Source organism: Eutrigla gurnardus (genome assembly GCF_963514095.1).
Source record: "Eutrigla gurnardus genome assembly, chromosome: 4".
NCBI classification, from domain to species: Eukaryota; Metazoa; Chordata; class Actinopteri; order Perciformes; family Triglidae; genus Eutrigla; species Eutrigla gurnardus.
In genome coordinates this window covers 11,185,129-11,200,461 of record NC_139918.1, presented here as the reverse complement: position 1 = coordinate 11,200,461, position 15,333 = coordinate 11,185,129, and the positions used below count along the sequence as shown (strand labels likewise).

General features: G+C 40.4%; 1 protein-coding gene across 1 annotated transcript; it reads left to right on the top strand.

Annotated features, from left to right (window-relative positions):
• Nucleotides 1–6,213: 6,213 nt before the first annotated feature.
• Nucleotides 6,214–15,149, top strand: oc90 (otoconin 90; the record flags this gene model as incomplete). Its single annotated transcript, XM_084006871.1, has 8 exons — nucleotides 6,214–6,317; nucleotides 6,923–7,168; nucleotides 10,075–10,173; nucleotides 12,241–12,412; nucleotides 13,385–13,491; nucleotides 14,039–14,339; nucleotides 14,780–14,987; nucleotides 15,141–15,149. The coding sequence occupies exons 2-8, from the start codon at nucleotides 6,952–6,954 to the stop codon at nucleotides 15,147–15,149; spliced, it is 1,113 nt and encodes a 370-aa protein (XP_083862997.1). The 5' UTR covers nucleotides 6,214–6,317; nucleotides 6,923–6,951.
• Nucleotides 15,150–15,333: the final 184 nt, after the last annotated feature.

The window sequence follows — 15,333 nt, the reverse complement described above, 5'->3', positions numbered from 1 at the left end:
TGTGTTGGTCACTACGGATAACAGGAATCCTATCCTAGGTTTTTTTTTATATAAAAGAACAGTTGGGGATGTTTTTTTCTTATTTCCATGACGTGATAAATTCACATGACTCCTAACTAAGCAGTGATTCACCCAATTTCCAATTCATCAACATGTTTTCTAAATGCTGCCTCTATGATTGATCTGAGCTGCCACACAGGAAGTGATGCATTTTGTTTCGTTTGATCTGTAAAACCTTCTCTACAAAGAATCTCACAAAAGCACCGCTTTAAATGTTGTGTTTCCCAGAGATATGCTCACAAGTTTCTTGGAAATAAGACATTCAGTATGAGGGACCCCTATTAAATATTGTATAAATTGTGTTCCTTATTGAACTGGGTCAATAATACTGTGTAGTGCAGCCTATAGTTTCACAACATAATAAACAAACAGTAAGATTTACATTTGCTTAATATTGGTTGTATCATGTTAAGGTGTATTTTTGGACATATTTACATTTTTGAAAGAAAACGATTGCTGAAGATCTCTGCTCAAAGAGGAAGAAATCAATAATAAAAATAAAAGTATCAAGTATATTCAGCAGGAAGTTACGCTGCACATTTACAATTCCAAAATTAATTTCATCACACACAAAACAACCAACACAGACAACAGATTATATACATTTCTCTGTTGCAGATTCACTTCTGTTCGTCCACAGCAGAGAAACTCTCAGCAAAGCAGAATCAAAGCCGGCTAAACTCACTCCGCTGAGCTTCGGGCAGGAACACATGGAGATATTTTCAACACCAGCGCCTTCACATGCTGACATCACTACCTCAAATATGACTACAACTTTTCTGAGGACCACGACTCCCAGAGGGATGACACCAATAGATCTGGAGGAGTCATCTGAGGAAGGTGGTTAAAAAATGAGGGTGGTCTTTCTTTTGTAATATTGGCTTTTTCTTTTAATTATACACATTTTTAATTGTATTCATGTTTTGAATGTGTGTGTGTGTATACAATTCCCCAAAAAGTTGCAATTCACATCTAAAATGTATCTGCAGATATGTTTTAATGGTAAACATTGTTGAAAATATTTTCAATTATTGTGATTCATTTTTAATTATATCTAATTCTCTACATTCTCTAAATCTCTACAGGCTCAGTCGTCATAATAACTTCATCGACATCAGCAAAACCCCAAATCAGTCCATTTGAGACAATCAGGTCATCTGAAGAAGATGATGATGGTGATGGTGATGATGACGATGATGGTGATGACGAAGGGGAGCAAGACGCTTCAGATGAGCATGGTGAGTTTAAGCAAACTAAGCTTACCTCCTTTAGATGAAGCTGTACACTTGAGTCAGACTTGAGTGATAAAAAATGTATTTGTAACAGTCTTTTAGCGTTATCTATTAGAAGTAGATCTTATCCTATGTGTGGAAGAAGCCTCGCAGCTGTTAATGTAATCCAACACTCCCTCCCATGTTTACTTGATGAATCCCATCAGTACAACAGTGTGCTGTCACACTCACACTCTTGCTTCTACTTTGCTGTTGCTTGTCATCCAATGTTGGGTGTGAATGTTGGTTCACACCAAAATTGTGGTGCCATTGCATAGAAATTGCGTGATGCGAATGACGCACATTTTTTATTTGCCCGAGATTACATATTTCAACAAGTGCAAAATGTTTCCGTGACGCTGTAAAGTTAAAACCTATCAGCATTTAGATTCTCCTCCTGTCTTCATAGAATCAGAAATGGAGACAAAGCGTATCGTAGCGGTCTGTGGTCTCCCAGAGGTCTACGATAGAATCTCAAATTAGTACACACACCAAACCAAATGTGTGGAAAACAGAGACTGTCTATAGTACAAACAACATATTTATGAAAAGGTCATATTTATGCCGATGACATTATTTTAAGCGTTGATGGAGCAGCTACAATGTTAGCATAGCCAACTCTGATCAATCTGAACTCAATTCAGAAAACAAGCATTTTAAAGGTAATTTGCTCATCGTCTTGACAGTTCAGAATCTTTTTATGGTTGGTCTTCCTCAGTCAAGGATCTGCTCACAACTACGTCAACAACTACAACTGTCAAAGCAGCAGTAACTCAGACTGTACCTGCAGAGGAGTCCCACGAGGTTAGAGGAAGCTCGACGCCATCCTCAAAGAAAACATCAGCCTCTCAAACAGGTCAGTTTGTTACATGTGACGTGGACAAAACCATGTGTAGATTTGCTTTTCTTTTCTTTAGTGACATGATAAAACATCCAAAAGGGATGAAAAATCCATCTTTGGAGCTGTAGACCTGAATCTTGTCAAGATTAGAGCGAACATATGAAACACCTCAGGTTAATTAACCATTGGATCGTGTACAGTAAAATAAATATGGCAATATTATATATTTTTCAACAAATAAAATAAAATCAAAACCAGCAATGCATAGCACAATACTGGCTGGATTCTAACCCGTAAAAAAAGTAATTTCATAAATATTATGTAACAGACTGCATTTCATTGTGCAACCCTATAACACAATGACAATAATTCAACCTTGAAACACAGCTATGTTTTCATGATTTTTTCCATTAATTTCCTGGAGACGAGCCCTAACTACAACTGCTATAATAATAATAATAATAATAATAATTATTATTATTATTATTATTAGTATTATTAGTATTATTAGTATTATTATTATAATAATCCTACCCTAACCCAACCTTACCCTAACCTTAAACCCACGAATGGTTTACATTATGATTTACTCGCCTTCATTTTGTCCCCAAAACGAAGGTAAGTCCTTTGAGTGTTTAATCACATTTATGTCCCCAGAAGACAGATAAAACATGGCCACACACACACATACACACAGCTGACTTATTTGATTAAAGTGTCACATCCTAGCTGTCAAGTGAAAAAACATGGAAGTATTTAAAGTGCTTGTTTTCTTCTGAAAGTAATTACACACTGAGGCTTTGACAGGAGTCTGAGGCCTGAGGGCAGGACTCTCACTGCACACATAAATTACCATGTTTTATTCCAGTAAGGAAGAAAATATGTGTTTGTATAATTACGTTGAATGTATTCATTTCTAACTTCTGAAGGTCTTTTTGTTATGCCCTTTACAGGTGGAGGAGGTGTAACCTTTACATTAACACCAGCAACACCTTCGGCTTCAGAGGGTCGAGAGCAAAAGGAGGACACACGTTTTCTGAGAGCAACTGAAGGTCAGCTCACTGCAGAAATGTTACTGTTTCCATAAAAAGTCAGCGGTTTGATTTCAATAGCAGACTTTACCATACCATGACTTTTAAAGTCAAATATTTTATGACATATGGCACTATCATTTTTTTATTTAATCGTATTGACATTCCATACTATGACTGTTTAAGTGACTTTTTAACATGCTTTTTTTTCGCTCATATAGTATATGACATTTTCTTCATGACGTTTTTAAAGGACATACCGAACCATGACTTTATAGGCAGTTTAAATGACTTTTCATTAACTAAGATAGTAGTCAACAGCATCACTGACTATTTTACCTTTTCAGCATATATGTTGATGTATACTATATTTTTCAACATGCTATAATATGAATTTTTATGATATACTTTAACATGACTTTTTCTTACAACCTTTTTTTGTTCATATATTAAACGATGACATTTTCTTCATGACATTCTACTATGACATTTATGGAATTTAAATTAGTTTGTATGACATTTTTGGCACTATGAGATTTACTTTTTTCAAACATAGTGCAGCTATGACATTTTCGTCAAATTTATTTATGGCATTATGCAAAATAGGATGGGTGTTATACCAACTGGCTCACCTTTACAGGTACTCGCCCCTTCACCATCTATGAAGCCGCTGACATTGTTCTCTCCTTCTTTTCCTCCCCTGAGGTTTTTTTGACATACTATCTTGACTTTTATTGACATACTACACTATGACTTTTTAAAACATACTATACTATGACTTTCTTAATGATTTTTTTCGATTGTTTTGGACTCACTACAGTAGGACTTTGCTTGACATAATATACGAGGGATTTTTATGACTTTTTTACAACAATTTATGAATTTATTTCGACTGACTTTCGTGCATTTTCGACATACTGTACCATGACTTCTTTTTTTTAATAATTTGACTGTCTTTTTATGACTGTTTTGGACTCACTGCTTGATATACGGTACAAGGGACTATTATGACTTTTTAGTCATTTTGTACAACAATTTTTGAATTTATTTCAACTGTCTTTTTCGTGAATTTTAAACATACTACACTATGACGTTTTCCGGAAAAATTTGGCTATGGTTTTTATTACTGTTTTGGACTCACCATACTCAGACTTTGCTTGGCATAAGATACTTGGGATTTTTGACTTTTTAATAATTCTTTACAACATTATTTCATTTTTTGACTACAGTATGACAAATACAACAAAAAGCAGCTTCATTGATACATCACATTTCAGCAACAGAGCAAATCAAATAGCTTCATATAAATCATCAAAAGCATCAAGTCAAAGTGCCAAAGAAACAGATCATGAAATTACATTTCGGTTCAATAAGAGTATACAAAAAAAAACAAGCTGAAGAAGAAATATATACAAGAATGAAAGTTACAGTGCAATGTTAGACAAACCATTTAATTTAATATAATGCAGTGGCAAACAAAAAAGTATCCAGCCTTGCTTTGAAAGGACTGCAATTTACAGCAGATTGGCTGTTTTCTGGGAGTTATAGAATATAGATAAATTATGCATAAAAACTGAATGATGTGTCTTCAAGTTTATTTTTGTCTAGATGACATCAAATATTATCCCTTAATACTGGAGCGGGCGTCCTGTCCAGGGTGTACCCTGCCCTCGCCCAATGACAGCTGGGATCGGCTCCAGCCCCCCGTGTCCCTAAAATACAGGATAAGCGGTAGAAAATGGATGGATGGATGGATACTGGAGCAGTTATACACTCTAAAACCTCAGTCACATAAAAATGTAATGCTATAGTATGTCCAAAAAGTCACAGTATGGTTTGTTGAAAAAAGTTAGAAGAAAGTCATAGTTATGTATGCTGAAAAAAGTCAAATGTCAGACTAAACTGTAGAGGGACATTATAGTGTGCAAAATAACTCCAATAAGTCATACTAGTCCCTCAAAAAAAGAGTATTGTGTGTTGAGTAAAATTATAGTAGGATATACTCTATTGAAACAAGTCATGAAAAAAGCATTGTGTTTGATTGTTTGTCAAGAAAGTCAGAGTATTGTATGTTGTTAACTAGAAAATTCCCCCGCAGGAAATTTTGAAAGGGCCACGGGGGCTACTGCCGGAGTGTATATACATTATGATGAGATTCTTCGAGATTTCAAAGGAGACGGAGTTGTTTTAGAGGCAAATACAGAGACTGCTTGCTGAAAAACTGTCCCTGAAAGGAACGCGCATCAGCAGTTTTGCATGAATTTACCTCTAAAATGGCTGCGTCTCGTAACGTTACATTATTATCACATAGCGTGGTGAATGTGCAGGTCACAACTTGTCCACAAAAGCGTTTTGGAGTTGTTGGATTGTGTATTTGATGAGTTTAAGTTTGATACATGTCACCGAGCTCAGCTGTCACTCAAGTACTCAGTACTACCGAGTACTACTGAGACTCAAGTACTGAGAACTACTAGGTACTATGTACTGTTAAACAGTAGTGCCCCGAGTACTGGTCCCCTCAGCTATTTCATAGCTGTAGAGGCCAGTGCTCGGTGCGATTGCCCCGTGGCCCTAATTATAGTGTAGTCTGTGGACAAAAGTCATAGTATAGTCTTTTCGGAAATGTAACTGTAGTTTGTGGACAAAAGTCATGAAAAATTAATAGTATGTCGAAGAAAGTTGAGTCTGTCGAAAAAGATGTCTTAAAGATCATAAACTATGACATTTATGACATATGTTTTAGGTCCACATGTGTCTTTGCTCAGAGTAACTATGACTTTATTCAACCTGTACATTTACATAAAGTCACTAAAATGCAGTTAAAACTTCAGTGAGTAATATTATAAGTATTATCATTATAATATTATAAGATCTCTGAAATGACTGTTTTTGTAGGACTACTTCCCTCATTCTGTATTCTGTTTGTCATCACAGCCCCTTCCATAGGCCCAACTACGATTACCAAGGTCACAAAAGGATCCTCAACAAGGGACCCACTTGCAGAAAGCAACCAATTGACAACCGTTGCCGTCTCACTCATTACTGCTGATTCATGGGAGAAAGACGTGACGCTGCACACTACTGCTACTGGTCCTCTCAGTCCCCTGAGCCAAGGTGAGGCAGCTCCAGGCACCACAGTAATTCACTAAGACAACAGTTTGGAAATGAATTAGCATGTCATTAACACATTGGGTGAGTGGAATTAATTAAACGTTAGCACCATCTTGGAAATTTGCATCTGTTGGAGAAAGTGTCAGAATCACTTAAATCTGCACATTTGCATGGGTTCATACAACCAGTTGGGTAGCTTGAATGCTAATTAAAAACAAACACCTTTTCTTGGTAGAACTCCTCCTACTTTTTAGCACTTTAAGACTTAGTGCCTGCAAGTGTGACATATGATGAGATGCTTTTTAACTCGAAACAGAATTATACACATACTTGACTATGTACTATGAATGTTACTGGAGGATTCAACTCGAGGACACAACATAGACCATACACTTTTTATGACTATGTTGGACTCACCAGTCGGACTTTGCTTTTTCCAACCATTTATGAATCTTGTCAACTGACTATTTCGTTAATTTTTGACACACTATACTATGATTTTTATTTTATCTTTATTTTTTAACATATGCTATGTTTCTACTGTAGCCCAGAACAAACCCAACACTGGAAACAGGAAAAAACAAATGAATGTGCATTTCCATCCACAGGACTGACCACTCCACAATCCACAACTTCAATGAGAAGCACCTCGCAGACGACACGCGGAAGCCGAGTCACCTCCGTCAAACCACGATCAGAGATAAACGCCTCCACCCGAACCACAACAGTGACGTTGCACGCGTCGGCCGAGGCTGAATCTGAAGAGAAGCGGCAGGAAAAGTCTGAAACGGCAGAGGAAGCACCAAGTGTGGAAGAAGAGCTGGTGGACAGCTCGCAGGAGAAAGACACAGATGGTAGTTAAAATATCTGTATGTATATATAATACAAGCAGAATGCAGTTTTTCATTCTTCTGACTCCCCATCAAGAAGCTGCTCCGTCTGGCCTCTTTGGTCACTGACAGCACCAGGTTCAAGGAAATCTGGAGAAAATAATACAATAAGGTTTCTCTCATGGGTTCAATAAAGTTAATTATATTTAAACAGCATACATAGTTAAAATAAGTAATCCTTGACCTTTAATGACACATCAGCCCATGATGGTCATTAACAATAAATTCACATGTTCCCATTATAGAGAAGTAAAGTGGATAATTAGAGCAGAATGGAGCTAATGCGCCACCAGGTTGAGGTCTTTCTTGGCTTGAGGCTTTTTGTTTTTGGAGGTTAAAAGTGGCTTGGCACTAGTTTTTCCCTCATGACCAATGAGTGAGGAGGTTTTGTTCTCCCTCCAGCACGGAGTTCAGGTCTAAAAAGTACTTTTTGAGAGCCATAAATTCAGCGAGTTGCCTGGTAAACACAGTGACTGGTTCTGACCTTTTTCCTTTTTCTCCATCATTCAGCAGAAAGACAATAATGACCAAGCGAGAGAGAAGAGATGACATATAACAAGTGCAAGGAACGTGAAGTGATTACATTCCTTTTGTCACTCAGTCCAGCTCTAAAGGAGCCTTTAAACAACATGTCACATCATCATCTACACGCAACATTGTGGTTTAAAAAACAGACCTACAGCATTTACAGACCATCACCAGTCACAGCTTCACCTCCTCTAACCGATGCCAAAAGGGTTCACACAGCGTCCAAACTGTGGCCAAAACCAGAGCTTTTAGAGTCTTCCTGGGGCCCGTTTCATGAAGCAAGTTTAACAAACTCTGAGTCAAAACTTGAACTCTAGGTTGACCAACTCTGAGATGGGCAACTCTGAGTTTAAGGTTCCAGAACAGCAGTTTTGAATTAGTTCAATCAACTCTGAGTATGTAAACTCTGAGTTACGTGCGTGCCTGCCGACTCTACAAAGCCATCATCAATGGAGCTCCGATACTACGATTCACCATGGCAACGGGGAGAGCATCATTAGATATTACTGAGTGTTTATGTAGAAAACGAGCTCATCCTGAGACAGCGGAGCAACACAGAAATGTCCTTAAACATTTCGTAAATCTCCCGTTCACAAAAAAATCTAAAGAGCTCTGCAAAGAATCTGGTCGCGGATTATGTGCGCGATATGAAATGTTGAAAATGTCGGAGAAAATTGTTTAGATAAGTGATCGGTAATCAAAATTCTCTCCCGACGTAAAGCTGCTAGAATCACTTTAATATCGATTAGGTTGACGAGGAAACATTTTTTCAGAGTTGGTTCAGATTACGGAAAAAGGCGGAGCAATTTAGGGTTTGTTGAAGCAAACCTGCCAGTGAGCAGGTTAGGTTCACGGAGTGTGTTGCCAGCGTAAGTGGCTCAGATTTATGCTGAACTTGCTTTGTGAAACCGAAAAACCAGAGTTTCCCTCATCTCAGGGTTAACGAACTCAAGGTTTTCACTAAACCTGCTTTCTGAAACGGGCCCCTGGTTTGTTGGAGGCTACAATCACTTCCTGCCCTGCGTCAAGCCAATCAAATCAGTTTCCTTGTGTGCTCCCAGTGGTTGGAGGTGGGTCCAGGTTAGTAAACATACTTTGACACACAGCATATGGCATCATTCTCCTGAAAGACGGCAAATTCCCAAACTGTCCAATTAACGAGGGAACACGATAAACAATCATAATGAGGGCTAAAACTATGTGCAAGTTTCATTGATCTACAAAATAGTCCAAAATGTCCATTTGGACCAAGAGACTTAAACCTTGAGATATTCAATTAACTCATAATAAATACATGCAGAGACATGTTCAACAAGACACTCAACGTAAAACGAAACAAAAGAAGCAATCCTAATATTTAAAACCACCTATTTAAGAAAAATAACTCCCACAACGCAAAGCAAGGACAGCTTAATTAATAATATCAATACAAAGTTCACTATAAATGTTACCCTGTTCCATTAAAAGTGCCAACCTGATGTCTCATATTTAAAGAGTTGATGTAGCGGATGCTTCATCCATTATTCCGTCGACGCACCTTCTATGAACATATACTGGCCCTGTATTATACTATACTGCTGAGTATGGGTAAGTTTAGGTCGACACAACCCACTGTCGAACAAGCATAATCCATATGGGTCCAAAAGGGTCAAACATATCAGGAAGTCACCAAGCATAATATTGGCGGCTGTGGCTCAGAGGTAGAAACATAGCGATGCAACATTGCAGACTCCATGAAGAAAACCTGCTCCCTATATACATGACGACTCATTCTCACCTAAGAAAACCCAACAACTAAATGTAATTTTACACTAATAGAAACATAGCTTTGCTCCCGTGCTGGTACTCCTGTTTCTCCGAACGTTAATTCAAACGGGGCTCAAACACTTTGGTATTTTAAAGTGGGACTTAGCAGGAATGGACCTATTTCATGCTTCACTTTAACATCGAACAATATGAATCCTACTTCAGGCAGAAGCTTGCCCTCAAACTGAAGGGACTCCATTCTCCATTTTCTGAAGTGCCCATTCAGGTTTCAGCACCCAACTGTGACCTGCGTGGGACCTCAGGGTGCCGACTCTGATCTCAGCTTCTTCACAGTCGGCTGCAAACCGGGAGGTCACAGTCTGAAAAAACCATCAGAACTGCATCACTTGTGAAAAGCAGAGATGACTCATGGGAGCTGTAACCTTGTGGGCATTGAGACTTTGGACAAGGAAGTCACATAAAAGTGTCTTTGCTGTGTACATCTGTCAAAATATCTCTTTTTACTCAATATAAACTCAAGTTTTCTCAAACTGCTGTGGCTCTAACTGTCCTAAATGTATAGCTGTGTGTTGCAGACTGGGATGTGGCTCAGAAGAGGACGGTCCCGTTCTTCGCCTGGTCCCTGCTGGAGTCTGTTGGGTTGACTGACATACAGCTGCAGCCAGACAGCAAAGGTAAATCAGAATGACTCAATTTCTTTAACTGCATATCACTGTTGGAGTAAAAGTTTCTCTTCTCTCTCTAAACCACATTTTTACACTGTCAGCATCTCTTTGGGATACGTTCAGTAGTACAATTGTACTGTTGGGGTTGTAGCAGGAGCAGATTTGGTTATCAACAGTTAACTATCAATATCAATATGATTATCGGTATTAATAATTATATTTAATATATTATCATGATATAATCATGAATAAACGGGGCACCAACCTGGGATCAGGGAAAAGATAACCTAAAACTGTATTCAGTCTCAAGGTTTTATACTCACATGCCAATCATCGTGATCATTGGCATGGAAGCACAAAAACAATCTAACAATTAAGAAGGGCGTGAAATTCAAGCACTAGCCTTCACAACCTGCTGTTATCCAGTGACATATACACAACAAGCACAAGAGACCGCTAGTTATAATATAATAAGATTTATTAAAATCAGTAATAATGATCACAATCAATAACACTGCAATTAACAAAGCCTTATTACCTAACTACCTAACACACAAGACTAAGCTAAACAAAGGGAGAGACACACGTGGAGTGTGTGTGTGCGTATGTGTGTGCGTGCGTGTGTGTGCATGTGCGTGTGCGTGTGCGTGTGTGTGCGTGCGTGCGTGTAGAGAGAGAGAGAGAGGGAGAGATGGCTATGTGCGGCCACCAGATGGAGCTATTCCTCGCAGCGTTCAGGGGCGGAGCCACTGATGTCGATGGGGTAGAGAGAGAGAGAGAGAGAGGTGGAGCTATTCCTCGCAGCGTTCAGGGGCGGAGCCACTGACGTCCGATGGAGTAGCGAGAGAGAGAGAGAGAGAGAGAGAGAGATAGCCGTATGTAGCCACCAGATGTAGCTATGTCCCTAGCGTCCGCCGGGAACAGCTGGCTTAGGACACGTGTGTGCGGCGTGTATGTGTGTGTGTGTGTGTGTGTTAGCGGGACACAAAAAAAGAGAGAGAGAATGTGCGAGCGATATTCTGAGGCACAGAAAGTGTGCCGCTATCACACGGGCGCGCGTGAATGAACTGGCGTTTATTCCGCGAGACCGGTCTTTTAACTGATAGTAGAGGCTTTCTGAGCTCGCGAATATGGCGGAGGTTAGTCGAAAACACTGTTACAGAAATCAACCCAGCTGCGTGGGTACACGATCAGCATTCACATACAGCAGCACATGAACAAACGGACTCGGCGGTCCGCGATCAGAACTTAAAACACACTAACAAGAATTACAAGCATGTCCTACACTATCGAATCTCTGCTTCTGCCCAGACAAATAGCCTCTTACTTTTGTCGATGTGAGATGCGTCGATGTGAGGGTTTCGTCCCGTGCGGTGATGGCGTTCCTTGACGCCGGCAACGGACGGTAGTTCGTGGGCGCTCGTTCAGCGCCGGATCCAATTGGTTGAAGAAAACCGTTAGTTATTCTTCCTTCTGCAGGGAAATGATGAACAATCGCGGGGCTCGGCGATTTAGTCAGCTGATTTCAGACAAAGACGGGTCGAGTTATCCGTTCTGCTGGCAGCTGGGACGAAGAAAGTTTTTCTTCTTACCGCGGGGAACGGGAGAGTCGCGCTGTCGCGGTGGTCTCCTCGGGATCCAAAATGATAAACAAAAGAAAAATAAAACGAGTAGAGAAAAAGAGAGGGAAAACAGTCTGTTGCTCGTCCAGCGAGTTTGGGGGAAAGACTGCGGCCTAGGACAAAGGAAAACGCTGCAGACGTAATCTTCACCTCTTGGCGTAATGCAAGTTACTTTGGAGAGAGAGAGGGATCTGGTGGCGCCGGGATTTATAGCTCACGGCTGGTACGGGGGACCCCCTGGAGTCCCATGCAGTTGTCAGCCAATAGGGCCCCAGTTGTGTGACGTCAGATCTCGCGACCAGGTGGAGGTGACACTAAAATGGTGGTTGTAGTTTTTAATCTCCTTTGTCTCTTTGTCTGGCCGCATTGTGTAGGCTTTGTAGGCCGCATTGTGTAGTCCTAACGGTTAGGTCCCAACAGTACTAACCTGTGTTTCCTCCTACGGTTACTGAAGAATGCAGTCACTCCTTCACCCTGTATGGCAGCGATGGGAAAGCCAGGCGGGAGGAGCCGGCTCTGGGGGAGATGCTCCACTGCCTGACAGGACGATGCCCGCATGAGTACGAGATGTACGGCTGCTACTGCGGACAGGAGGGCGGGGGTCAACCTCAGGACCAGCTTGACAGGTCAGCAGCAGGAAGACGTTATAGATGATGCATGTGTGTCAGCAACACAAGGGAGGATAGGAAACGCTGCAGTTTAGATTGTGGAGGAACAGATCTATAGATATGATGGGTGAAGCTTTGTGCTGTATGTTTAAGCTTCAGGTCTGAAACTCCATAGAGAAAACACACACACGTACATTCCTACATTACCAACAGTGGACTATCATGCTTTTCCAACCAAGTGGGGGCCTCGGTTTCTGGTCATTTAAAAAAAAAAAAAAAACTTTATAATTGCCATTTTAACGTCACAACGTTATGCATTGTTGGTTATTCCCTTAAGTCATACTGTGCAATAGTGAACTTGAACGGCTAGTTAAAACGTTTTTGTGTGGTTGTATGAGGTCCATCAGTATACTACCTACAGTAGATGGAGTTTCCACTGGTTTACCAAAGAGTCTGTGTTTACCACAAATACTTTATTTGTTTCTTCCAAATATGGATAATTAAACTTTAATGTTAACATTGAAAGCTTACGCTGTGATGTGAATATTACAAAAAATAATCATCACCACTTTAATCATGAATAAATATTTTAGCTGCAAGTCGAAATGTGGCTGCATGCACCAATATCTAACTGCTGGATATATTGTCAACACAACTTACCTTATCTAGTCTTTAACCAGCTGTGATTTCCACATATTCAAGTACTCGTAACACTGCTGAATGCTCCTTTTTTAAATTTCTTCTGTATTTGACAAAGAGCAAATTTGGCCTTGAAAGGTTGTGCTTTTTATTATGTAGTGTATCGAGAAGTGTATTGAGTCTTTGTAAGGTGGACATCTTTGAGGTCTGACAAACACATGTGCAAGTAGAGCACAGGAACAAACCAAAACGAGGAAACTGTCAATGGACAAAACCTCCACGGATTACCGTTTAAACTGATGTGTCCAAGCTGTATGAAGCTAACAAGGTGGTGTTGAATATCTTGGTCAGGTGTTGCTTCTTCCATCACTGCTGCCTGAAGCAGATCAGCACCATGGGCTGCAGGTCCGAGAGGAAGCTCAACGCTCAGATCTCCTGTGAGAACGGGAAACCGCGATGTGAGTACGGCCGCTCTGCTGGGAACCCGGGGACATGAATGATCACAGAGCAACGACAGTACCTTTACCCGAGTCTGACATCGAACCTGATCTGGGTCCCATGTTACTGTTTTCTGGGGAAAAAAAGTTGTAGATTTAAGAGAAAAAAAACTGATCGTTTCTGAGATTTAAGAAGAAAAAAAGAGAAAAAGAATGTAAATGTACAAAAAGGAAATTGTACTTTGTAATCGGATTTATCAATAAGGAAATACTGGTGATTTAGCTCTGAATCATTCATGATTTGGCCTTTTCATGAGAAACCAACATTCTGATGTGGATGAGGTGGAAATACCTGTAAGATACATAAATGTGAGGTATTTCTGTGTTCTTTTATAAACATCAATAAATACTAATGGAATTCATATATTTAGCACTCTGTCACTCACATTAACACAGAGTTGAACTTTTCTTTCTTGCAATGTCCCGACAATAACAGCGTCTTGTTAATATTGCTCCATACAAACGAGATCAACATGCTGCTTCTGAACAGGTGACGTCTCCTCCTCAGGTCAGGGCGTCGCTGTGTGTGACAGGCTGCAGTGTGTGTGTGACAAAGCCACGGCAGAGTGTATGGCCGCCGCCCACTTCAACCACAGTCTGCCGCCGCCGCAGTGCAGCGGCCCCGCTCCTCCCTGCCGCCGGGCTAGCAGACCCCCCAAACCCCCCAAACCCCCGGTGTCTCCTCAGTCCAGCGAGGAGAGCGAGGAGGCGCAGGGAGGGAAGTCTGGCGTGAATATCAGGGATGATCAGAAACCTGACGTCACATCAACGGAGACGAAGACGCCTCCGCCACGCCAAGTTCAAGACAGGTGAGCAGGACCTCAAATCCCTCAGAGTGGTACATGGTACATGTTGTGTCATCAAACTATGTTCAAACTTATAATCCAGTAATGTAAAATGATTCGGTAATGGGCCTGCATTCTACTTCACGAGTGTTTTTACTTTTGGTACTTTAAATATATCTTGTACTTTTACTCAAGTAATATTTTTTAAAATTATCTGTAACAGAGTATTTCTATACACTGTGGTATTACTTAAGTAAAATATCAGAGTACTTCTGCTCATGATAAATAACCTAAGAAAACTAGGTTTTGGTGTTGCTGGTTTACAGCTGGTTGCTTCATAAAAAACATCCGAACGTCCTAAAATACGTCCACATGAAAAAACTCTCGGTTTTAGAAGCTTTTTAAACATTTTGGACGAATTGATGTTCAGTTCAGCAAAAACATAACTAAATGTCTTTCTGCAGTGATGAAAGCTCCGACCTGAAGGACGACGAGGAGTCAAAGAATCCTCCAGCCGGATCATCCAGCAGCTCCACAACTCCTCCTCCCTCCAGCGAGGAGAGCAGAGAGCCACCGACACACAGCGGGATTCAAACCCACAACCACAGGCCGAGTTCAGGGCAAAGCCAAGGGCAGCCACCGACTGGGAGACCAGGAGGGTTGAAAGAGGAGGTGAAAGAGGAGGAGGAGGGAGGAGAGGAGGAGGGGGAGGAAGGGGGAGGGGAGGAGGAGGAGGAGGAGAAGTGAATGTATAGCGTTTCGAAGGCAGCTTTAGGGAATAATTGTTCAAAGATTTTTCTCAGATAATTTTGTTCCCAATAACAGACGTTGTAATTTATAGTAATTACACACAAAAAAACAAATGTTTACTTTGATCTTCAGGTTTTCTTTACAGGTTTTTCTTCGAGGGAAGAAGAAGTGAATGTATTTTAAATAAAAGGGTCTGTTGCATGTTCCTTTAAATGAAAACATTAATAAAGACATCACAGCTCACCAGTATTGATAGAAACATTTTATT